At 38.9% G+C, this 26,184-nt stretch overlaps 1 protein-coding gene across 9 annotated transcripts in view; it reads left to right on the top strand.

Moving 5' to 3' along the window:
- The window catches only part of DGKI (diacylglycerol kinase iota), a 311,737-nt gene that overhangs the window by 188,551 nt on the left and 97,002 nt on the right, over nucleotides 1-26,184 (top strand). For all 9 annotated transcript variants that reach the window (XM_087431348.1, XM_087431314.1, XM_087431324.1 and 6 more), the window contains one exon: nucleotides 6,254-6,354. In XM_087431348.1, coding sequence (XP_087287474.1) covers nucleotides 6,254-6,354 — 101 coding nt within the window. The remainder of the gene's footprint in view (nucleotides 1-6,253; nucleotides 6,355-26,184) is intronic.

The raw sequence follows: 26,184 nt of genomic DNA, 5'->3' as shown, positions 1-26,184 counted from the left end.
GCAGTCTTGAAATGGTTTACATACCTTTCTGAGAGGGACACCTACCCTTTGTATATTCCTTTTTCTGTGCAGATCTCACTAGAGATAAGATGCAAGGGAGTGAGATAGCATAATCCAGCATGGGTTTACCTCTGATCTAGAGAGCTAGGTGGAAAAATGACAGAAATGGACAGCCAAATCAGGGTTTGCCAGGGGCTGACAAAGAGAAAAGCCGCTAGTGAGCAGCGCTGAGACACTGATGCCAAACCGTGCTAAAGCCTCAGGGCGATGCATAGTCCCAGAGGAATTTGACTTTCTTGATTTTCATTCATTTGTTCAAAAACCATTATTGTAAACAACACAGGCTAGGCTCTGTTTTAGGTGCTGGAGTGCAAAGAAGAGGAAGAAATAGTCTTTTATGCCATGAATTCACACTAGAAATTAATATTTTAATCAAAGTCCATTCATAAAATAAGGGCCAATTTAAGTGAATTCTGTTAAAGATCAGTTAGAAACATACTAGATTATATCTAGATTATGATTAGTTAGAATCTCACATTTACATTGCTTGAAAGAAGTTAAAGCAACTTATTACTATTATTATTAAATCAGGCCTCAAGGGAGAAAGGCAGACAGAGTTGTGATGCTTTTCTGCCTTGCAAAGGAAAACTCTATGAGTAACAAATGCCTGGTTAAGTTGTAGTTTGTCATAAAACTCAGAGTCTACATAGTGTTTTAAGGGGAAGGTCTTATACTGAACCATTTAAGAAATGTTGATGAAAACAGGACATTCACAAGGTACAAAATGTAGAATAATTATATAACTTCAAGGGTCTCCTCTGTAACATGAATTAGGATGTATATTCTTACTATCTTTGAGTAGAATATCTTGCAAACATTCACAGTCCCCACTTGCCTTCTCATCCAACAGACTATAGATGGCCACCTAACTCTGAATCTTGTCTCCCTACCCATGTCAACAGACTCTCATCCTGCTAAGGTTTGAGATCTACTAACTGGTCTTTAGAGCTGCGACTCCAGCTTCTACTATGATGTTATTATTTAGGACTGAATAAAAAAATATAGGGCTTGTGGAAATTGAAGAAGCATCAGGATGCTAATAATAGTAACAACAACAATATATTATTTTCGAACACTTACTACTTACCAGGAATGTAAGTAGTATTTTACATGCATCTTCTCATTCAATGCTTGCTACATTCCTATTATCAATCCCATTTTTCAGATCAGAAAATGGCTTAGAGAATTAACTTCCAAGTTCTCAACATCAAACACATGTTAATCAACAGAGTTCAGATTAGAACTAAGATTTTTCTGACTTTACATCCTGCTTTATGTACTGTGCTATGTTGTCTTAATATTAAAGGGTGTTCCTCCCAGGTGGTCATGTTTCCAATGAGAAGAAGGAGTTATGCCGTGTCAATGGTCTGACTCTGGGGAACAAAAGCACCCAACTCCTCCCCTTGGTCCATTAGGGGTGCCATATGCAGGCGATTAGAATGAGAGGCATCTGCTATCAGTCTGAGAGAAGCAGTGTGTAGTAAAGAAATTGATTGAAAGAATGAAGCAGTTTGAAGGCATAAAGGAGGAATTTGACTCTAATGGATTGAAAGTCTTTGAAGAGACAATTAAAAAAAAAAAAACCAAACTATTGGCAGAACCTACTGGAGAGCAGAGAGTAATGAGAATTAGATGTAAGTTGAATAGCAGTGAGTGTTCAGGGAGTTGTCTCAATGGCACTCCACCCCCTCACCTCCCAACATCTCAGGGTACATAACGTGGGTAAGGGAAGCTGTGGTCTGGAGATGTTGGTGGCTTGAGTGTGACTTTAGCAAGAGGTGCTCTTATTATGGTTCTTGAGAAAGTTATCATGTGCTTTTAGAGGAGCTCAATCTTGATGTTTCAGAGAAAATTAGAAGGTGACAGATTGAGGTCATTGCCCCGATTTCAAAGGGCGTTCGCAGATTGCTGAGTCCCTTATAGGAACCTTGAAAGACTCCATGGAAGTCAGGTTTAGAATCTCGAATATAGAGCTGAAATCAGTATTGGAGTAGCTTGTGGTGGATGTTGGCATGGAGGCAAATTTGTTTTTACCCAGGTTGTTAGTCTCTTCTATGCTCTACTAACTTTCTTGGCAAAATTTAATTTTAGAAAACTAATGGCAGTGCTATTCCCCAGACTCCAAGGAACAGCTTTGTCATCCTCCACCTCCAGCCAGCCGTTAATGGGACACTAATATATTTTGACATAAAGGGACACAATTGAATTACTTGGCTTTCATTTAATCTCTGTGTACACTCCCCCATGTTCTAGTTGTCTGTTTTCATGTTATTAGTTGGTCTGTAAAATACCAGATGGGAGAAGATCCAGGAGAATCACGACACCAGCCAGGCTAGACAATTTCCCTCGGAGGAAGCCCAGCAGCTTGTCTGAAGTGTCTGGGGAGGTTCCTGTATGTGCCCTCAAATTCTTCCAATACCTGGCAGCAGTAGATGCTATTGTTCATTAGCAGAACCTTATCTAGGAGAGCAATGTTCAGAATAATAATTAAGCTGATAATAGCTAATATCTATTGAGTACTTGCAATGTGCCAGGCCTTTTGCTAAGCACATCACCTGTATTGACTCATTTAATTCTCATAATATCTGTATGAGGTAGATGCTGTTATTATCCCCACTTTATCTATGAGGAAACTGAAGCACAGAGTTTCCTGATTAACCAGTAATAGAAAGAACTTGGCTGCAAATTCCAGGCAATCTGACTTGGAATCTGAGCTCTTAACCACTTTGCTGAGCTGCCTCCCATACCTACTGTTTACACCAGAGTCCAGAATAATTCAAAGGGGTTTTCCATCATGGACCCTAGGATTGAATGCCCTAGAATTTGCTGATGGGCCTCATCTGGGGCAAAATTTGATAGCGGGCCAAACACCAGGTACCCTAGTCAGAAGAGAGGGTTTAAGTAAACTGCTGCCAGTGGGAAAGTGGGATGTATTGTAGATTGTTGGGAGATGATGGGAGATGAGAGCAAGAGAGTAAATGTGTAGGGAGGTGGAGGGGAGAAAGTGACAAGTGGTTAGTGAGAGTCTCCATTTTTTTCCACCTTGCTTAGCTGGCTATTCTAGAGATGAAGTGAAATAATATGTGAATTCATTTGGGATCCTGAAAGTTCTATTCAAATGATAGTTCCTGTTGTATGTCCACGGTGTACCACCTATAAGTCAGGAAGATGGATGGGAGGCAATGGTGTGTGGTTGGAATCAGCAGGCACAGATGAGAAACTTGGAGGTAGAAGCAGGCGGACAGGGAGCAGGCACTGATGGATTTTGAGAAAGGTGGTCCATACTGGTTAGCGGATGAGGAGGAGGGGTACAATGACTGGTCTGCAGGCATTCTCTGAACCCTATTTCCCACTCCACAGCTACTGCTGTACCCAGGTCTTAGCTTTGGTACCTCCAGCCCACTGGAGAAGACTAGAGCTCACTGCCATATAATCTATTGTTATCTCAAAAATTGTTTAGGTAGAGCTCTTTCAACCTCTGTCCTCCCTCATCTGCCATTACAGAGTATGATAGGCCACCACATTCTATAGTTCTAGTTTCCCTCTTATCTGCTATGCTTGAAGGAAAATATTTGCAAATTACAATCTTTTCACGTCACTGGGGTGAAAATAAAAAAAATAAAATAAAAAAATAAATTTTTTTGAAAATAAAAACATCAGCCCCCTCTTAATTTGGGGATAAGCGTTTGGTACAAACATTGTATGGTCACTCTGTTAATCATTTAAATTCTTTCCTATCTACTCACATCTAATACCTAACACTCTTTGCTATAGTTCTTATTTTTACTCTTGTCCTGAGTTGTCATTTATTTACCTATTGACATACTTTAAAAATAATTAGATTATTTTTCTAAAAATGATCTAAAAATGATTTATTTTCTAAAAATGAAACTCAATGTAAAACAATCCCCAAATCCCCTCATGTAGGCATAACCACTTGGAACAGCTTGTTGAACATTTTCTCCGGACACTTCTCTACGTCTACAAACTCTTAAATTCCACAATTTGCATGAAGAAGATTATGCCATATAACTTTCCATGGCTTTTTTTCACTTAATATGTTGGAGTCAGACTTCCCTCTAGATAAATGTAGATCTACACACTTATTTGTAGTATTTGCCCAGTATTCTCTTGTTTAAATGTACCACAGTTTACTCAGCCATCCCCTTGTCAATTGTTTATTGATAAAGAATAAGTCTAAGCACCATATAGAGATCATCTGACTCTGTTAATCCAGGCTCTATGGCTTTGCTGTCAAATCCCTGGGATTTTGGGCATCATATCATAGAAGGAGCATGAAACCGATGAGTGAGGAGTCCAAGGCTCTGCTCCCAGCTCTGCCACTTAGTAGTTATGTGACCATTAAATCATTTTACCTTTCTGAACCTCAGTTTCCCTATGTGTAAATGATGATGTGGGTATGCATGATGCTTAAGATCTGTGCTACTAATTTACAAATATGCTGTCAAACCATATCTCCCATCACAATTTAAATACTTATGTCAATTTTATTTATCAATGCCTGTTCAATGTCTGGCACAATGTCCAATATCAAGTAGATACTCAACAAATATATACTGACTGCATGGACCTATGCAACTATTGAATCTATCTACTCAACTTTCCCTCAGAAATATCCATCTTGTGGTTTTATATTGGCTTAGTTTTTAATCCAGTGAACCTCAGACTTTTTTATGTGTCCACCATCTCTCTTTAGAATTTGTGCACTTATATCTCAATTTCTCTGTGTGTCTGTGTAGTCAGGAGAGAGAACTATGTATAGATGTGTACATATGTATCTATAGTTGGAGATATATTTGTTATTTTGGAGATGAGTAGAGGGGAGCCTATATGGAGGGAGTTACTATACTTTGCCCTAAAATGAGATTTTGGACAAGAGAATGAAATTAAATTATTCCAAAGTTGCACTGAAATTAAGTGTGTGTGTGTGTGTGTGTGTGTGTGTGTGTGTGTGTGTGTGTGTGTTTGAGGTGGGGCTAACAGTACCCTGATGATATTTTTAAAGTATCACTCCCTCCTTCCATCTATCTTTTTCTTTTTTTTCCCTTCGCCCTCCCGCCTCTCTTTCCTTCTTCCCTCCCTCACTTCCTTCCTTTTTTTCTTTCTTCTCTTTCTCTCTTCCTTTCCTTCCTTTCTCTCCTTTACTAAAATGAATTGAGGAATAATGCTATTCTTTCTACTTTAGTCAATGGTGACTTTTATCCCATAATATAAGAATGAAGAAGCAGTCTTCTATTTGAGAATATTCTTGAAACCAATGAAATCTAAGGGTAAGATAATATTCAAGGACAAGTGGCGATTGTTTTATATTAATATATTGAAGACCTGTGTTGATCCATAGTGGTGATGATGAAAATTGTTTCACTCAACTAATGCCCATGATTAAACTGTTTTGAAAATATTACTTAAGAGCAACCGGGGAATCTAGGTAAAGACATTCTGAAGGAGAACAGGATGCTTCAGAAAGTTTGGTACTACTCCTTTTAATTGTTTAATCTGGATCCTAAACTCATTTGGATTGAACTCTTTTAAAATGAATTACATACTTCATTCCCTTCCTAAAGAAAGTACATTGTACATATTTTAAAATTTTTTCTTTGTTTTGGGTTGCTTAGAGGCACCGTCAGAGGCATTTGTTGTAATATGCTTTGACTGAGAGGTGCTCTCAGAGACTGTTGAGGCAAGTAGAACTATTTCAGTCTCAGTCCTATGCTTTGTGGATTCTTAGTCTGCTTTGTATAGTTTTTTTGTCTCTTCTGAGGGTCCAGCTGCCGTGTTTGGCTATTATGAGCGTGTTTACCTAGAGCAGTTCTTTACAGCTCTGTGCAACTTCTCACTATTTCAGATTAACTGCATCTAATTTATTGTGGAACTAAACACATGATCTTATTAGAAATTTTAATAAGTTAATACCAAATATGAAATGAGTAGTCTCCAGAGGCGTTTTCTGCTTATTTCCACGTTCGTACTTAAATTCCAGAAACTTGAGGTTTCTAGAGAATTGTTCTTCAGATAATTGCCGCGTTCTGGTAAAGAACCCACCATTCTGCTTTGAATGTGAACTTTTCCTCTAAGCACGAAGAGACGATATTGCCTTTAGTCCCTCCAGGTGCATGTGACCACCAATTCCATCCTCTCATTTGTGTCTGACTACTCGGTTCTTGTTTTGCAGTCCCCAGTCTGTCCCAGACCGCCTGAGGATCCGGGTGAACAAAATCAGTTTACAAGACTATGAAGGATTCCACTATGACAAAGAGAAACTCCGGGAAGCTTGTAAGTTGGAAGTGCCTAATTGATTATATGTAATCAGCCTCTCATCAGCTTCTTGGTCCTCCTTGGTTTGATGGATAGATTTGTCTTGTGTTTGAAAACCAAGGTTAGAGAAATGAAGGGAAGTGTAGTAATATATGAGCCCCACTTGAGGATATATGGGCTGAAGGAGATGGAACGGGAAAAGGAAAGCAACAGAATGAAATTATTCTGCTGAAGATGCGATGTTAGGATCTCTTGGTTCATTAAGCACTTTAGTCTCAGGTTTATCTAAAAAGAGAAAGCAGAAAGATGGTTACTATACCACATGGTATAGTAACATCTAGAAAACTCTGGAGACAGCACAAATCTCCTGGAGCCTGCATTACCAAATACAGGCAGATGTGACAAAATTATCCATGAAGACATGCCCAACACTAGTAGCTATCATGTGATTATGTGATGTCAAAGAATGTCATGATAAAGTGATTAATTGATGATAAGGTGCCATTGTTTCTGAAATCTTAAATTGAGCCAACAAATGAATTACTTCTCAATGTCTGTATTTTCCATATGCTTTTTAGAATATGTAACTAATTTTTAGTTCACCTTGTTCATTATTCAGTATTTATTGGGTACTTTTTACATTCAAGTCACTATTTTAGATCCCTGTCTATATCATAATATATGAGGTAACTGGGTAAAGTAGGCCAGAAGATATTGAGACCACAGGTGTGTTAGATATTAGGGTTCTGGGTTTCCTTGTAATTGTGAGGGCCAATAGTTAAGTGCAATAAAGTCAGAGAAGAAGAGAGCCAATGTCCAAAGGCACGGGCAGGGATGCCAACAGAAAGAAAGGTGTTTTCTATAGAACCAGAGATTTATGAACTAAAACCCCCAACTGGCTCCAAGTGTGGACCTACCTGGAGTTGTAGAAGATGCAAATAGTTAAAACTGGCAGGAGTGGAGTAGGGGACACATTCCTGGGATAATGACTTCTAAGCTCTGCTTCCTGATCCTGTGATCTGGAGTAGGGTTTAGTGGATGGAAATCCTGAAATCCAGGAAAAGTCTCAGGTGGATGCAGGGACTTTGGGATCTGGAGGTGGCAGCAAGCAAGGATCCATTTCCCTGGTAGCCCGATTACCGAACCTACCAGGGAGTTCTGTGTGAAACGTCTGCTTTCTCTATTTCCTCTGCTGCTTCAGTTTCCTCAACCCTTTTGGTTCTTTTCCTTAAACATCAGTAGCCTTTAGTTTCTCACTCTGTCCTTCCCTCTCATTTCCTTTGGTAGGAAAGTTTGAGGTGGAGGAGGAGCAATTCCCCGAACTTCTGCATTTCTCTTTCTGTAAATGACAGATTATATTTTCTAGTGTAAATGAGATTGTAAGGGACAGTCTAGCACAGAATCTAATTTAGCCCATAATGTGATGGACATACCTGTTTGCAATGAGAGGTGAAGCTACAATGTAAGTTGAACTGACTGTTAGAGGTTAGTAATTATAAAGAATAGGGTTTTGTGCTTTTTCTCTTTCAAACTTCTAAACAAATAGCTTACAGTTTTGAAAAATAAAAAAAGAGACTGGCTGTCAAGTTAGTAACGTTTTGCAGCTTACCATTGAGTCTGAAGAAAGTCAGTTGGGAATGGGGAAGCGTTCGAAATTTTTGGCTGAAATAAGATTTGAGGCTTATCTGTGGATTTCAATGATTTGTTCTATCTTTTCTGTGGTGTTATGTGTCCACCATTGCCAGAGGTAACTGTGATTTCAGTTTTTACCAGAAGATGACAATTTCCTGGCAAGTGCTTTGCTCATCATATCTTACGTGATAAAACTTCTATGTGAGGAAACTTCTTATATCAAATTGGGGAAGGTGACTTTGTATAAGTCCAATAAATTCAGCCATGTCTTGGGGACTCAAGAGTTTTCTCATCCTAAATATTTGGGTTTGAAGAAAACAACATGTTAATTAGAAGTAAGAGTGGCTAACTCAGTCATTCTACTTTAATATATGATGATGATGCTTCTCACCTGCTTGCTCAGGAACGTTTGTCCCTTGGGGTTATGGATTTGTTTTACTCACTCTCACTCTTTTGCCTGGCTCTGACTTGGAACTGACTACAGATTCATCGGAAAGCTGGCAGGGCTGAAATTGAGTATAAAGGCAAAAACCAGTTCACATCTGTATGTGATGTGCATACCAAAATGGATATGCTATTTCAGAAGTGTTAATTAAATGCTTAGAACACATCTAGATGAAAGGGATTCTGAGACTGCACTCACCTGCACCCCAGCAGAATAAAGGGAGTGAATCCTCTTAGGTCATTCATTTATTGTCAGCATTCAGAGTCTAAACTAGAGCAGTACTGTGTTACTGGGTTTAAAAAATTAGTTCCCTCGGGGCCGGCCCCATGGCATAGCAGTTAAGTGCGTGTGCTCCGCTGCTGGCAGCCCGGGGTTCAGATCCCGGGCGCGCACTGATGCACCACTTGTCAGGCCATGCTGTGGCGGTGTCCCATATAAAGTAGAGGAAGAAGGGCACGGATGTTAGCTCAGGGCCAGTCTTCCTCAGCAAAAAGAGGAGGATTGGCGTGGATGTTAGCTCAGAGCTAATCTTCCTCACACACACACAAAAAAATTAGTTCCCTTTCTTGATGATACACTGAGTGACTCATCCAGAGAGCATGCAGCTGTTTGCCATCACTGTTTAATAGAATCTTTCTCATGTGTCTGGATCATTATTCATATTGGATTAAAGCTTGAATGTTTGTTGTCTAACAAAGCCCTGCTTCCATCTGTGAGGCAGGACTCCTTGATAATTACAGGATGGCAGCCCATTTAATTGCCTTGCTTATTTTAGCATAGAGGAAGGTGACTATACGCTTTCAAATACTTCCCATCTCCCTTCCATTTAGCCCCAACTCACCTGGGGGCATTCCCCCTAAAATAATAGCAGGAGGAGAGTTGGTCTTTGCCAGTCCCTCTCTCAGCTCTTGCTGGTAAATTCCAGACTTACTTAACAATGTCTTATTCACTGGATTTATGAATTGTTAACCTTCAGGTTATGGTTATGATGTCCAAGATGGGAAAGTCTATTCAGCTTAAGAGTAGAACATAAAGAGAAAGTGGCCATGTTAAAAAAAATTCTTAAAGTAAATTTATAATAATGATTTAAACTCACTCCCATAAGCTGAATGAAGTATGTAAATGAGTCCTAATAAAGCATGTAATCATATAGTCTAGGCAAAGGGTAATCCATTTTTGAAAATCTGTTGTATTTCTAACTTCAAAAGAGTTTCCTTGCTATATGACATATAGTTTTATGTCTAGAATAACTTGATACTGTGCAATATTTAACTCTGTCCCACGTAAATTGGCTAAACTTTACTTCTGACGTTAGCTTTCTCTGCATTTTTGTATTGTCATGATAATTCATACCAGTCTAGGGCCTAAAACACAAGAGTAAAGACTAGTTTGGAACTCATTGAAAACAGATGTAGCCTACAAAGGTAGGAGGAGACTAGCATTTGTTGTATATCAAATATAGTGTTCAACCCTTTTACGTACATTATCTCAGTGTAATGGATATTACCTGGATGTTTATACTGTGTAGCTATACAATGTATAATATATAATATCTCACTATATTACTCTCAGGTAAAGACTAGAAATATTAGGATTGTGCCCTAGGCAATTGCCTTTATGGAATTTCCTTGTCTTTTGTTTACTGACTTAGTAGAAGTCAGAAATGTTTGTTTTTGAAACTCAGTTGAAAAGTTGACAAAGTAGTTAATTTCTCTGATGACCAAATCTTTCATCTCTAAAATAAGAATATGATTGCAACCTCATAGAGTACTGAGGGTTAAATGTAATCTTGTAAATGAAATGCCTGGTGCAAAGTCTGGTGCATTAGCATGCTCTCCAGAAATGGTAGCTGTGATTGTTGTGGTTGCTGTTGCTAAAGACACACTACTCTCACCCTGCTGCTCAATCTGCGAGTCCAAAAGCCAGGCTCAGAGTGGCCGACCTCTTCTACACATGGTTCTCACTTCCGAGCGCACACTCCACCACCCTCCAACTCACCTTCTCACTTTCAAAAATAGAATTGAAAACACTGATAAATATCACAGAAAGATTATGGGAAGAAAATCTAATTAATCATTCCATTTATTTTTATTGTGTCTACTAGTATGAGAGACTCCTCTGATGGCAAGATATTTAAACCTATGAAATGTGTAAACACTGAGTGCCCATATTTGGTGATCTGGCCAGATGTCTGCAAACTCCCTTTCTTCAGTCTTAAAACAGTCTCGTAAGTGCATCATCTGGTATCCATCACTGAATTTTTTTTTTTTAATTTTTATTTTGGAATAATTTTAGATGTACAGAAAAGTTGCAGAGATACTACTGGGAGTTCCTCTGTAGCGCTCACTCATAGATTACCATGGTATCTTTGTCAAAGAAACTAATATTACTTCATTACTATTAATTAGACGCTGGACTTTCTATTCCAGAATCCGGTCCAGGACATCACATTACTTTGGGGTGGCATGTCTCGCCAGTCTCCTCTGTTCTGTGACAGTTTCTCAGTCTTTCTTTTTATTATTATTTTTTCCATGACCTTGATGGTCTTGAGGAATGCTGGCCAGGTATTCTGTAGAATATCTCCCAATCTGGCTTTGTCTGTTGTTTTCCTCATGATTAGACTGGAGTTGTGGATTCTTGGAAAGAATCCTCCAGAAATGAAGTGCCCTTTGTTTTGTTTTTTTTTTAATTATTTTATTGAGGTCATACTGGCTTATAACCTTGTGTACATTTCAAGTGTACATTATTATATTTCAGTTTCTGTATAGACTGCATCGTGTTCACCACCAATAGACTAGTTTTTATCCATCACCATACATATCTGCCCCTTTGCCCCTTTTGCCATTCCCCCACCCCCTGTCCCCCTGCTAACCACCAATCTGTTCTCCTTATCCATGTGTTAGTTTATCTTCCACATATGAGTGAAATCATTCCATATTTGTCTGTCTCTGGCTTATTTTGAAGTACCCTTCTCGTCCCCACACATCAGGGGTGATGTGATCTCCACATGACATCCCTGGTGGTGATGGTAACCTGATCACTTGGTTAAGGATGTATTTGCTAGGTTTCTCCACTGTCAAGTTACTATTCTTTGCCTTTCTCTATGCTATTCTTTGTGAGTGAGTCACTAAATCTAATCCATTTTGAAACTGGGGGGAAGTGGATCACTGGATTTCTCATGGTTTCCAGTTTCCATGTTTGACCTCAATTGAATTTAATAAATATGCCCAAATGGTGGAGCCATTCAATCTTTGATGCATCCATGCTTCCAAAACCTATATATTTGCATCGATTATATGCTTGATACCATGGCACATGTTAGGCATTAAAAGATGAAATGGGACATCTAACATTACAACATCATTTATTCAATACACATTTATTGAGTGCTTACTCTGAGTAAACAGTGGTGGGAAAAAAAAGACCCCAAACCAGAAATAGTGCTGATTTGCTGAAGTTTTTTTCTCATGTGAGGATTGTAATAGGGCTACGGAAACACTATGTACCTATTTTCCTAGCAAACATCATTTCAATAACTAAAAGAAGGGATGGAATATATAAGCAAGAATGAGAAAAGCCAATCTAACCACTAATTAGTGGTATGACCTTGGGCAATGCATTTATCCTCTTCAAGCTTCAGTTGCCTTATCTGCTAAACGCAGTGGTTAAACTAGGTATTTCCTAAGAACATACTATATTGTGATAAATGTTTAGCCCTACAGATATTACAGAGGATTTAAAATTTTTCCTCCTGACATATTTCCTTAGTAAGGTTTTTAAAGCTCCAGCATCATTCATTACAATGAGTGTGAGCATTAGAAAATTATGTAAGTGCATTTTGCTTCATGAGTTGGCTAAAAACACTGATTGTTTTTTCTATCGATTGCTTCATCTAAAATTGAATCTTTCCCCCTCATTTAACAAGTTGACAACCGAGCTGTTCAGTAGAGATTAGGTTTCCATTTGGTGGAAGTAGGTGTTCCATTTTGAAATCTAAGAAGTAAACGATGTCAGTCTGTCCTCTGAAGGGCACTGTCCATCCCTTTGCGAGTGTATTTATGTTTATTCCTGTTGTCACAAGTTGACAATCACCCGGAATTTTGTACTTAGTTTCTTTTACTGTTTTTCCCAGTCTTTTATCTGTATCTTATGTTTATCTCTTTATTAAAAATATAATAATAATAAATAAAAATAATAATAAACACATATTGTACTATTACTGTGAGCTAGGAAATGTCTTAACGTTTCTACACATTTCGTGTAATTTAATTCTCCCAGCATCTCTGTGTGACAGGTAGCATTGTCATCCCCATTTTGCATATTGAGACACAGAAAATTTAAGGAAACTGTCCAAGTTCTGAATACTTATTTAATGGCGTTCTGAATACATATTTAATCACTATGCTCTCAATTCCCTCCAAGTAGTACTTCTTATCTTCTTAGATAAAATACCTTTAATAGCACGTTTGTTTTTAGATCTTTCACAATACCATTTCAAATGCCTTTTTATATTTAAACTAACTTTACCTTAATTTCCCGTCCTCTGGTTTGTTGGACAAGTTTCTGTTTTTGGTTCTCCCTCCACCCCAAAATAAATCATCTATTCATAAATTCAACAGATATTCGTTGACCACTTACCATATTTCTGGTGCTATTTCAAGTGATGTAGGTACTGAAAAGTGCCCACCCTCATAGAGCTTATATTCCATGGGAGAGACAGACAAATGAATAATATAATATAGCAGTAAGTGCTATAAAGGGAAATAAAGCAAAAGGGGGACAAAGGATTCTATTTTTGATAAGGTGACCAGGGAGGGACTTTTTGAAGAGATGACATTTAAACAGAGACCTGAAAGCAAAGAATGAGTGTACATGTGGATTTCTGGGAGAAGAGTATCCCTAGGCAGAGGGAATAGCATGTGCTAAGGCCCTGTGGTACAAGCATCCTTGAAATGTTTAATGACCAACAGGGAAGTTCATGTGACTGGAACCTGGTTAGTTGGGTGGAGAGGAGTAGGAAATGATTTTGAAGTTGTAGGAAAGGACGAGCACATGGAGGGGGCTTGGAGGCCGTGGAGAGGGCTTTGGATTTTGTTGAGGGGGTCATGGGAAAGCTCTGGAATTATTTGAGAAGATATGTAATAACATGCTTGCGTTTATTCTGGATAATTCTAGCTGCTGAGGGAGAATTGACTGTAGGGTTGCAAAGGTGGAAATAGGGGCACCGGATGCAAGGCTAATATGATATTGTAAGTGAGAGGTGAGGGAAGTTGAGGGAGTGAAAGTAGCAGATTTGGGGAGAAATGGTTGGATTCTGGATATATTTTGGAGGTGGTGCTGGTAGGATTAGATGCTGGATTAGCTGTACTCTGTAAGAGGAAAAAGGGGTTTAGGGATGCCTTTGTGGTTTTGGCCTCAGCAGCTTGGTAAACAGAGGTAGGGGAGATGTAGAGGACCCAAAGGAGACCAAGAAGCACACGGTGAGCTAGAAACACACAGGAGAACGTGTGGATTGAAAGCCCAGAGAAGAAAAATCTTTTGTAAAAGGAGTGACGCTGTTTCAGATGCTCCAGAGAGGGGGAATAAGATGCACACTAAGAATTGGTAATTGGATTTGGGTAGAGGGTGGTTATTAGTAACCTCACAAGAGGTTATAGAGTGAAAAAGATGAAGGCGAATAGAGGGTGTTCATGTGCAAATGAGAGCAAAGAAGTGATTCAGCATAGATGCTCTTTTGAGGTGTTTGTAAAGGGAAGGAGAGAAATGGGGTGGCGGCTGCAAACCGGTGTGGAATCAAGGAAAGATTTTTTTTCTAATTTGTATGAATAGTACAGTATATATGCTGATGTATGTTTGCCGCTGGGACCAATCCGCTAGAGAGGGAGAATTTGATTCAGGAGAGAGAGGGCCAACTGAGGAGCAAGCTTTAAGTAGGTGGAGATGGGATCTAGTGCACAGCGGAGGGTGGGGGCAGGTTCTCCAGAGAACAGAGAGGGGAGGCAGAGGAGTGGGTACAGAGGCAGGTAGATTGGGGGATCTGGTACTAGGGAGAAGCACAAGTTCTATTCTGATTACTTTTATTCTCTCAGTGAAATAAGAAGCAAACCTACCAACTTACAGTAGGGAAGGGAGGGTATCAGTGTTCAGGAAAAGAGGTGAAAATATGAAATAGTCAATTCCAAGAGCAGGACAGTGAGTGGTGTGGGCAGAATTGCTTGGCAGCACTTTAGTTACGGATTGCTGAACTCACTGGCTTTTCATAAGCATGTTGAGCGTGATGCGTCAGTTCCTGGGGGTCCGGGCTTATAAATGAAGCACTCTCTGTCCTCAAAGAGTCAGATGCCAAGGGATTATTAGGCTGAAAGATGATCTTATTTTTAATATAAATCCCTTCATTATTTAATTCTGTTCATGACCCAAAGCCTTGCTTTGTTTACAGTAAAATAATAAGTACTCCCAGAGCTGTGCTGTTAGATGCTAACGATGTTAGGTCTCAGACAAGGAAATGAGCCTAAAGTGTTGATAATATTTGATCCTTCTTTTGTTAAAATGTAGCCTTTGGTAATTAGAGCAATTGATTGCAGGTATATCCTTTTAAGTCTCTGCCCAAAGGAATATTTTTGCTTTCCATTGGTTTATTCCATGTACACACACACGCACACGCACACACACACACACAATAATGACCATTTCTTACTGCTTATATACCAACCTAGTCCATTTTGTTGTTACTTTCCCAGGTTGACAACTTGGGGACATCAACTCAGTTGTTAGGTTTCTCTTTAAAGACTTTCTTCTAAGAGCCTTGTATAAAATTGTTACTTTTGCATTTATCATGTTAATGTGTGAGTGGTGTCAGCCACTGCAGAGTCATGACATCATATGTAATAATAAATAATAACACCTAGTGGTTGCACAGTGCATCATGGTTTACAGAGGACTTTCATGTACACTATCCCCATGCATTATCACGGGGACACTTAGAAAGGTTGCCTCACACAGGGTCACATAGCTGTGACAGGATTTTAATAAGAATTTACATCTTCTCTCTCCTAATCTAGTACACTGTCTAGTAAACACTACACTTTCTATGTCTTTGTAAAGACATAGTTGTGCACTTATAGAAATGTGTTTTAAAAAAGAATTTGGGAATCGTTGTTCTTGTTATTGGTTGGGTTCCCTGGAAAACAGACTCTGAGATTTTTGAGTTTTATGTGTAGGAGATTTATTGGGGATTCTCCAAGAGGCAACTGGCATGAGCTTTTGTCAAGCCAAATATTCTCCATGTGGAATTTGAGTAATTAAAATTAGAAACCTAACTGCAAGGCAATCTAAATCTCAGGCTATTTCTAGCCTTACACTCTGGTCAGAGATAACTCCAGAGTTTGATCCTCAACAAGATGGGTATTTCTTCCATATATTCTTCCAATTTATTGGTACAAATATTGAACTGAATAGAACCAAGGACAGAAACATGTGCTAGTCTGAAAATAACCTCTTGGCAATTTGACTCAGTACCAAAATTTTATGTGCTAGTTACATGGGTAAAAGCTGCAAGCCTGTCATAGTTCTTGCTGGTGGAAAGTACCCTTTCTTAATACTTAGTGGGTTTCCTGAATCACTGATTCACTACCATTCTTCTGGAGTCACTGATAAGCAGGATTAGAGAGTTCCCTAGGTTGTCACATGCTAGGGATGTGTTTGCTTAAGGCTGCCCTATTTCACATCTGTACATGGCAGCTGTCTATGTATAATTTGTTTATTCTTTTTTGCTTCCAGAAAGAGACTTAGGATCCTTCAGCAGATTTTTTAGGAAATCTTTGTCATTAATTCTCCACATGTATCCAATCAACTCAGAAATTCAGAGCTACCTGACTGAATGTGTCCCCTGCATCTAACTGTTGGTGACCTTGCCCATCACCATATGGAGTAATGGACGGTATGATATTGAAATTGTGAAAGATATTTCAACCAGTGTCTCTAACCGTCATTTAGAGTATTTAAGTTTTGGGTAGAGTTCTGAATCTTTGCTTTTAGACTGTCAATATTTGCTTTGACTTTCACATTTATTTGGTTGGCCAGGCCACATAACCAAGATTCCAACGTTACAGTCAAGTATTTCTCTCTCGCGCAAATACTAGAGCACTGGCAGTAAATTTTCAGTGTTGGTTCTGCCCTATATCTAGGAATTTTACAAATATTACCTTCCTGATAAATGTACCTAGAAAAATATTATGTTGTTTTCCAGTGCTTATTGTCAAGTACATTCTAGAACCTCACAGTTAAAAGCTTCCATCACTTTAACACTGGGAATGAACTCTGAGGAATTTTATAAATCATTTTGTTGTACTAGAATTTTATTAGATGTGATATTAGGAATCTTCATTGAAGTGGAATTCCCTCCATCAAAATAGAAATTTATATCATTGTCTGTGAACTTTCCTATTAACTTGGAAGATGATGACATTTCACAGAACTGTTTGATCTGGACCTTTGTTTTCTATTATTTATTAGAAGAGAGTGTTGGGCCTTTTGCCCATACTTTCCCCTGGATTATCACTGGTAATACATGAACCAAATTCATCAGAAGTAAGAAAAAAAAGCTCATGCAATTTTAAACCTATTAGGCACGATGGGGTTGCATTCTCCACCTGACTCTTTTTATCTTTGTTCAGAAGACTGCTTTGACAACTTATTTTCTGGATTTTTCTTTCTCACTTCTGCTTTTCTGTTTATCATGCCCTGTATGCTGATGACTGGAAAGAGGGAAAGAAAAAGATCTATTGCAGACTAATTCTTAGTTCCTGAGGTGTTGTAGTCTAGGCTTTGGATGGATGTCTGGGAAGTGACAGCATCCCCTTTCCTCCTTCCTCCCTCTGCTCTTGGTTCTCCAGGCTTGAGGGTCTTCTCTTCTCAACATTCTAACTCAGAAACCCCGTTCAGATATTTTAGATGTTATCAACTGCCTTTGAGGATTTGTAAGTTGTCTTTGTCATCATCATTACAAGAGCCACTTACTTTTATATTGTTTTCATAGTCCCTCTCCCCACCTCCTTTGTTTTCCTGCACCCTCTCCAGCTCAGCTGGCTGCAGTCCACTGTGGTGTTAGGCAAGTTACAAGGTTGTAACTGTCATGGCCACTCTAAACAACTTTGAGTCATCCTTGCTCCTTTAACTTCTCACCATCCAGTTGATTGTGGAGTTAATTCTTTGACTGTAATATCTCTCATATGTCTCTCCTTTCTCATCTTTACTGCCATTTCTTTATTCCAGACTTCACATTGCTCATCTCATTTACTGCTGTCGCTTCCTAACTCACCTTCCTGTCATTCACCTTGTCTTCCATTAATTTCTTCCACATTTCTGCCAGTGATTTTTCTAAAATGTTGTCAAAGGAAAATTGCACTGGACAAATTAAACAGGCAAGGAAGACTTTATTCAAGACTGTTGCAATAGAGGTCAAGACTCTGCAATAGGAAAGAGAAAGTGAACTCAACTCTGCTGTAACAAAAGGCAGGAGAATTTTTAAGCACTGGGGTGAGCTAATAGAAAAGTAGTGGAGGACATTAGAGGGGAGGTTAGTCAATGCAATTAGGCTATCTGTGTTTGCTAATTGTCGCTTATTAGCAACAATTAGTTAGGCTTCTACCCACCTATAGAGTCTAGGAGATAGGGGCACTATCTTCCTTGAATGATTACATTTCAAAGGGATGGCTCTCAGGTCTTTGAGAAAGACATTCCAGGGTTGTAAAACTGGAAAGAGGCTGGGAGAAGATTTATATCTCAAAGGGGCAGAGAAATAATTTACATTTGAAAGTCTTCTAAAGTAAATACTCTAAGAAAAGGGAGGCCAGGGGCCTACAGTCAGGAAGAAACCTGTCTGAAGTTTAGTCAAGCTGAGGGGAATGTTAAGGCCTTCTTGGTCAATGTAAATTTGAAACCTCCATTTGGTGTTGGAAACTCTTTAGCATCTGCCCATCCTTTTGAGAATAAAGTCTCAATTCTGTGGCATAAAAAAACCAAGCCTCTGGCCTTGGCCTCTCCCCCTGTTACTCTGCACCTACCATCTTCCTAAGTTGTGAACTTTTGCTTCTTTTCATGCCTTGGTTTCTTACAGTCTGAGGATGCTCCAAGACTTAGAGGATTCCCTTTCTTTGAAAAAACCTTGTCCCTCTTGTGGACTTCCTTATTTTCTTCACTTGGGAAATAACTCCTCACGTCCTAGGGAAGGTACAGCTCTGCTGGGTCCTAAACACACTCTGTTCTTGTCTATCAGAATTCCTCTTACATGGTATATAATCAGTAGGATGTTTTTGGGTCACTCCCCTCTTACCAAGCTGTGACACCTTGAGGGCAGGTACCGTGTCTTACTCAGCACTGTGTGCCTAACTCCTAGCACTAGAGTTGTCCCTGGTGTGAGAGAATCCTTAAAACTTCTGTATTGAATGATTAAGTGAATGATTTGTAGACCTGAAAAATATTTTGGCATCATTCCTTATATGTACGATACGCATTTGCCAAATTAATTGAAAACGAATACCAGGAGTTGTTATTCAATATTATAAATGCCAGAGCATTTAAGAGGGTTTACAAAAAAGTGAGTCGCATGTCCCCTAGGCTGCCTTCCCAGGCGGTATACTCTCGGGATAAAAAGCAGAATTTGATCTGTGGTTCGAAACCCAGATTTGTAGAGAACCTGCCAGTTTCTAGAAAACATACCTCTGAAATATTATCCTCACGTGGAATGTGATGAAAACTACAAAATTACTTTATGTTATGCATGACATTTTGAATTAACTATGGAAAAGACTCGGTTTAAGCCCAAGCTATGGAATTCAAACTCTAGGATCATTTTTAATCACAAGAACCTGGGGTTATGAAACCTTTGACAGACCCCAGGTATGGCTCTGAGAGGTATAAAGTTCTTAGGTGTTACATTTCCTTTTGAATGCTAATATGCCTATTAATTGCTACTGTTGGTTCCTGACGAGCATCGGGCAGTTAATGATGACAGGTTATTGTAAAGTGGACCTGTGGCACACAGGAGGGAAAAATTGGGTTGAATTATTGCCAGCTCATTCTGTTTTGACAATAAAATTATTGTCAGCCCAGAATTTTAGTTCCTTGATAACCCTGACATTCGGAACTAATGAGGTAACGTGGACGATCCCACTTGTCCCCTACATCCTCCCTTAGGGCTTTCCTCCTTTCTCTAGTCCACCGCCTCCCTTCCTTGACTTTTACTGCTGGTCCCTTATTCCCATCATCCTCTTGACTTCCTCAATACTGTTCACACTATGGCTAAGAAAGTAGGTAACATTTATTTTTCTATATGTCAGTATTCTCTGATATCAGTCAAGTATCTGTCTACAGGAAACTCAGGACTGTTTTTTTCTTTTCTCTTGCTTTTCTAATTTTTTTTAAATTAATAGACTTCATTTTTCAGAGCAGTTTTAGGTTTACAGAAAAATTAAGTGGAAAGTACAGAGAGTTCCATATATCCCCTCAACACCCCCCCACCTCGAGTATGCGTGGTTTCCTGTATTATTAACATCTTGCATTAGTGTGGTACATTTGTTACAATTATAAGCAAATATTAATACATTCTTATTAACTAAAGTCTCTCCTTTACATTAGGATTCACTCTTGTGTTGTACAGTTTGATGGGTTATCACAAATGTATGACATGTATCCACTATGACAATATCATTTAGAACAGGTTCACTGCCCTAAGTATCCCCTGTGCTGTACCTATTCATCCATCCCTCCCCTGTAATCCCTGGCAACCATTGATCTTTTTACTGTCTCTATAGTTTTACTTTTTCCAGAATGTCATATGGTTGGAATCATGCAGTACATGGCCTTTTCAGACTGGCTTCTTTCACTTAGCAATATGCATTTAAGTTTCCTCTGTTGTCTTTGTGGCTTGAAAACTCATTTCTCTTTGTTGCTGAATAATATTCCATTGTGTGATGGCTGGTTTGTTTATCCATTCACCTATTGAAGGATGTCTTGGTTGCTTCCAAGTTTGGGCAATTATGAATAAAGATGCTATAAACATTCATTTGCAAATTTTTGTGGGGACACAATTTTCAACTCATTTGGGTAAATACCAGTGAGTGCAATTGCTGGATCGTGTGGTGAGAGTTTTAGTTTTGTAAGAAACTGCCAAGCTGTCTTCCAAAGTGGCTGTTACCATTTTGCATTCCCACCTGCAGTGAGTGAGAGTTCTGGTTGCTCCACGTTTTCACCAGCATTTGCTGTTGTCAGTTTTTTCAATTTTAGCTATTCTAATGGATGTGTAATGGTATCTCATTGTTTTAGTTTGCAATTCCCTAATGACGTACCATGTAGAGCACCTTTTTCATATGCTTATTTGCCATCTATATGTCTTCTTTGGTGTGATGTCTTTTCAGATCTTTTGCCCACTTTTTAATTGACTCTCTTATTGTTGAGTTTTAGGAGTTCTTTGCATGTTTTGAATACGAGTCTTTTATCAGATATGTATTTTGCAGAGATTTTTTTCCCCATTTATGTCTTGTCTTTTCATTTTCTTAACAATGTCTTTCACAGAGCAGAAGTTTTAATTTATGAAGTCCTACTTATCAATTTTTTTCTTTCTTGGATCATTCTTTTGGTGGTGTATCTAAAATATCATTGCCAAACTCAAGCTTACCTAGCTTTTCTCCTGTGTTATCTCCTAAGGAACAGTTTCTTTTTCAGACTATTGGTTTCTTAAGACTGCAGATAGGTTAATGGAAAGATAGCAAGTACTTGACATAAATGTGTTGATTATGTCAATAAATCTAAATTGATGCTTAAGAAAATGTTGTTATGAAAATGCATCTCTGAATAGTGTTAACATAAAATATATTCATTCTAAGATTATTTATATTTTTGATAGTTTACCATATTGTTCAAAATACTTTCCTATTTTATGAATTTTTAACCCTGTGATTATATTTATTCTTTTCAGAAAATGACAAACTTCTTATTTAGCCTCAACAGAGCCTCTGCAATTCTAATATTTTTATGTATATCTTTAGAGCTTAAAACCCAATCTTTGCAAACCCTTGCAGTTTCTGAAAAGTTTTTTTCTGTCTCACGCCTTCTTTTAATTATCCCATTGAAGATAGTTTTGTTTGTGATTTGAATGAGCAAATAGCCCCATTTAGCCTCAATTCTGTTTTAAACAAGAATTGCACTGTAATTGCTCATGTGTCAGATAATTAAATCCTTGCTTTTTTGAAAATGCTGAGCTTTCAGCCCTTTCTTTCCATAGTCATACCTTGTTGAACACATCACAGTTTCTCGCAGGGAATGAATTAGCTGCTGTGAGTTTTCTCCCTTTTTATAAATCCCATTAACAGTTTCACGTGGATTAAGTGTCAAAGGTGGCTCTTTCTTGCTTTGGCTCTGAGGGTCTTTGCTCCTGTCATAAAGCAGCCAGCTGTGACTCTCATTTCCAGGTGGGTTTGGTCGATTCTTTTATTTACGTGCTTTGGTTTAGGCTCTAGCCTTTAGAGGTTTTGGTGCAACACATTCTCTGCTATGAGAGTGGCCCATTGGTCTGCTGAAATTGGGTTGAGGCTTTATGAATGGCCAGTACATATTGATATAGAATTAGGAAAAATTGATAAATTTAATAAGGCTTAGAGGAGTGATTATATGATGGATTTGCAGATATTATGTGTTCTGCAGGGCATTGGCTTATTTAATCTTCACAGTAACCGAGACGGGTAGGTACCATGATCTCTCTCTTTACATAGAACCTTCACATACTATATTGTAAAAGAATCAAGGGCAAGATAAGCTTACTGAGTAATCAAAATGATCGAAAATATCGATGATAATAATTTTCCTGAATATAGTTATTTACCAAGGATAATTAAACATTAAAATGAGTGGTATGAGAATGCCTGTCATAACAAAAACTACTAGATTAAGAGTGTCGAGTGTTAGCAAGACTGGAAGCTAATGTTTAGTAAACAGTCTATCAAAAATCTGGGGGAAACACTTTTGAATATCTTGTGCATCTGATGTAATGAACTTTTTATGCCTCAAGTGAGAGTGTGGGTTTCATGTTTAGTTTATGCTCACTGTCAATCAGCTCTTCAGCTTAATATTGGAAATTCTAATGCAATGATTTTAATAGCAAAACAGGTCATGTGATTTTCTATAACAATTCTCATTAAAGTCTGATATACTCTTGTCTCTACTGTCCCCATGATTGGCATCCTGCTCACAATCTTGTAGTTACATTTCTTCATAAAGTAAGCAACAGTTTAATTCTGTGACCCCTAAGTTACGGACAAGGTTATAGCAAGCCGGTCAACAGTTCTGATAAGCTTGATTCACAGTCTACAAGACCTTGGAAGCTGGCCTATTAGAAAGGAAAGAGAGTGAGGAGTCTTTAAAAGTGACCCCACTCCTGCCAAGTATGTTTGTGAAACTTTGTTTTTTACTCGTAGTTTCTGAGTCCCATGGTCACGCTCCTTTTTCCAAGCCCAGAACTGCTTATCTTGGTTTTGCTTCCCACCAATCACAGCCTTTCCTGAGTTATTGCAGCTCTAAATACAGGACTCGTGATTCCATCCTCACTCCCTGGTCAGCCTGTCACTGGTCTTCTGGCTTCACATCTCTGGGCTCAGTGTTGAAAGCTAGGGGACCCCATCCTCTGTGTGGCCCAAGTTTATGGGAAGTAGGAAGAGTTCAGAACAGGGGCTCTTGAGTGAGAGAAAGCTGGGATGAAATCTGAGTGCTCCGTTTAGTAGTGTGACATTTTATGGCATGTTACCTAATCGTTTTGAGACTCAGTTTCCTCATTTTAAAAACAGGAATAATTCAGGGGCCGGCCCGGTGGCGCAAGTGGTTAGGTGTGCGTGCTCCGCTGCGGCGGCCTGGGGTTCGCCGCTTCGGATCCCGGGCGCACACCGACGCACCTCTTGTCAGGCCATGCTGTGGCGGCGTCCCATATAAAGTGGAGGAAGATGGGCACGGATGTTAGCCCAGGGCCAGTCTTCCTCAGCAGAAAAAGAGGGGGATTGGCAGATGTTAGCACAGGGCTGATCTCCTCACACACACAAAAAAAAAAACTAGGAATAATTCTAAATAGGTGAAGGGGATTAAGAGGTAAAAACTTCCAGTTATAAAATAAAGAAGTCATGGAGATGTAAGGTACAGCCTAGGGAATGTAGTCAATAATGTTGTAATAACTTTGTAGGGTGACAGATGGTAACTAGACTTATCGTGGTGATCATTTTGTAATACATATAAATATTGAATCACTGTGATGTACACATAAAACTAATAGGATATTGTATGTCAAATATATGTTAATTAAAAAAATAGGAATAATGATATCCACCTCTTAGGATTGTGGCAAAGATTAAATAACACAATAAATCTGGTACCTTATTTATATTAATGTAAGTTATTTTCTTCTTCTCTTCCCTCTCCTCCTTGGCCTCCTTCCCTCCTCTCCTCTTCATCTCCTTTCCTCTTTCTTCTTCTCCTCTTCATGTCACATAATCATTATTATCATTTTCCTGTTCATCCAGATTTATTCCACCCAGGCCTAAACCCTTATAACAGACTCAAGATTGTGTATTTTTAAATGTACCGTGGATTAGATCATGCTCCCAGGATGTAGGTATACAGAATGTCTGTTCTAGCATAGCTGGCGTTTCTAGAGGTGGAGGTATGTTTCACTAATATAAGACAATGAATAGCGTCAGCCACGCTGCTTCTCCTCTCATTGCCGCTTCTCTAAACCCCCAGTCTTCGGCTCAGAGCATCTGTGTCAGGATGAGAACTCCTAGCTCAGTCCAGCAGAAAATAGTTTTGCATCTGGGAGCTCACAAAGTTTGCATTTTCATTAACTGCAGGTTCCCATACATTGCGAAGTCATTGGCCTCAACACAATTCGGGTACACCCGTGTGGTTGTACTGGAATAAAATCTGCTTCAGAGACCCCAGAGAGGGGCCTTCACCTCAGAGTTGGTCCACAAGGGTCTTTTGTCTTTCTTCAATCACATAATTAATTCACTTGGGGAAATTATTTGATTTTCTTTTGCGTCATACCTCCAATTCTTTGGAAAACATTTTTCAAGTTTTCTTAAAACTCTAGGCATTTTCCATGTAATAGCCTTTAAAAACTTTGGTCTTTAAAGTTTTGGGCATTCCGTTCCATATATTGGGTCCCAGAGCTTGGTCTGTTCCCTGACTCTGCTTAACACTTGTGGAGAAATTGGTATTTTAGAAACCATATTTTACATGTTTTCTTACACTTTAGAAGTCTCTTACAGATGAAAGAGTACACTTGTGGATTGGTTGCTAGAAGATTTTGAATTTGTTGAAGATGAATAGTGTTAATTTATGCACTCTTTGGCATAAATTTGCATAATGAGTTTAAGTAGTACTAACTTCAAGTATAAAAGACAAAATTAATTAGTATGACCTGTTGGCATTTTATTTCAAACATAAAATCCGAGCATGCACATGTGAAATATATAATAGATTTCTCAACCAAGTAATTTAATACCATCTGGATTATGAGGCATTTAAACAACAAATAGGGAAAGGGGGTTAATGGAGGCCAGGGTGAAGCCTGAGAAGGAAGCCAGAGCAGGGCTCATGTTTCAGATGGGAAGAAGTAATTGGTGGTATAATTTCCTCAGGGCTGAGGATCACCATTTAACTCCACAATTTCTTTCCTATTTCTGTACCTAAATTTGTCAAAGCGTTATCATTGCTTTTAGTCTGCCTGGGCTGCCATAACAAAACACCATAGCCTGGTTGGTTTCAATAACGACTACATTTTCTCAAGTTCTGGAGGCTGGAAAGTTCACGATCAAGGTGCTGGTTGATTTAGTTTCTGGTGAGAGCTCTCTTCCTGGCTTGTCAAAAGCCACCCTCATGCTGTGTGCTCACATGGTGGAGAGAGAGAGACATTTCTTCTTATAATGGCACTAATCCCATCATGAGGGCCCCACCCTTGTGACTCATTTAACCCTTATTACCTCCCAAAGCCCCCATCTCCAAATACCATCACATGGTGGGTGGATTAGGGCTTCAACATGGGGGCACACAAACATTCAGTTCCTGACAATCATGTTAGCTCAAATATCAAACATGTTAAAACTCAAGTGTTCCTTAGAGGATTAACCCTTCAATCAATTATTAGTCATTTTATACCCAAGTACCAAGAAGGATCTTAGAGTATGTTTTGATAGAAGAAGGGGCAGAAAAGTGAATAAGAAGGCACTGGTAGGATAGAGTAAGGGAAATCAATCATCAGCCAAGGAATGCTATTGCTAGAAATTAGGAAGCACGTCTGATCCAACTGGGTAAAGGCAAAGAGAAGAGCAGTTTTGTCTGTTGGATCTATGCACTTCTTGTGGAAAGGTAAAACATGGATGATTTTGACATCTATACTATCTGGCACTAAGGAAATTCAAGTTCTTGGTTCCCCAAAGACTAAAGTGTCATGCTCACTAGATACATATGGTTATTTAAACTTTAAATTAATTAAAATTAAATAAGATAAAAACTTCAGTTCCTCCAGTCACGCTAGCCATGTTTCAAGTACTCAGTGACGTGTGGCTAATGGCTACTGCATTGGACAGTGTGGAAAGGTCTGTAGACACTGCTGTTCTAGAGCCTTCTGAGGCCTGAATACAGCAGACCATCCTGCTGCTTGTTGTGGAAACACACAAATACACATGCCATAACAAGCCTTGGGGATTATGACTGCTTGATATGCTTGGCCT

Source organism: Ceratotherium simum, chromosome 1 (genome assembly GCF_057802395.1).
Source record: "Ceratotherium simum simum isolate JZ-2026a chromosome 1, ASM5780239v1, whole genome shotgun sequence".
NCBI lineage: Eukaryota > Metazoa > Chordata > Mammalia > Perissodactyla > Rhinocerotidae > Ceratotherium > Ceratotherium simum.
The sequence above is the reverse complement of the archived record's forward strand: the minus strand, read 5'-3'. Positions and strand labels throughout refer to the sequence as shown.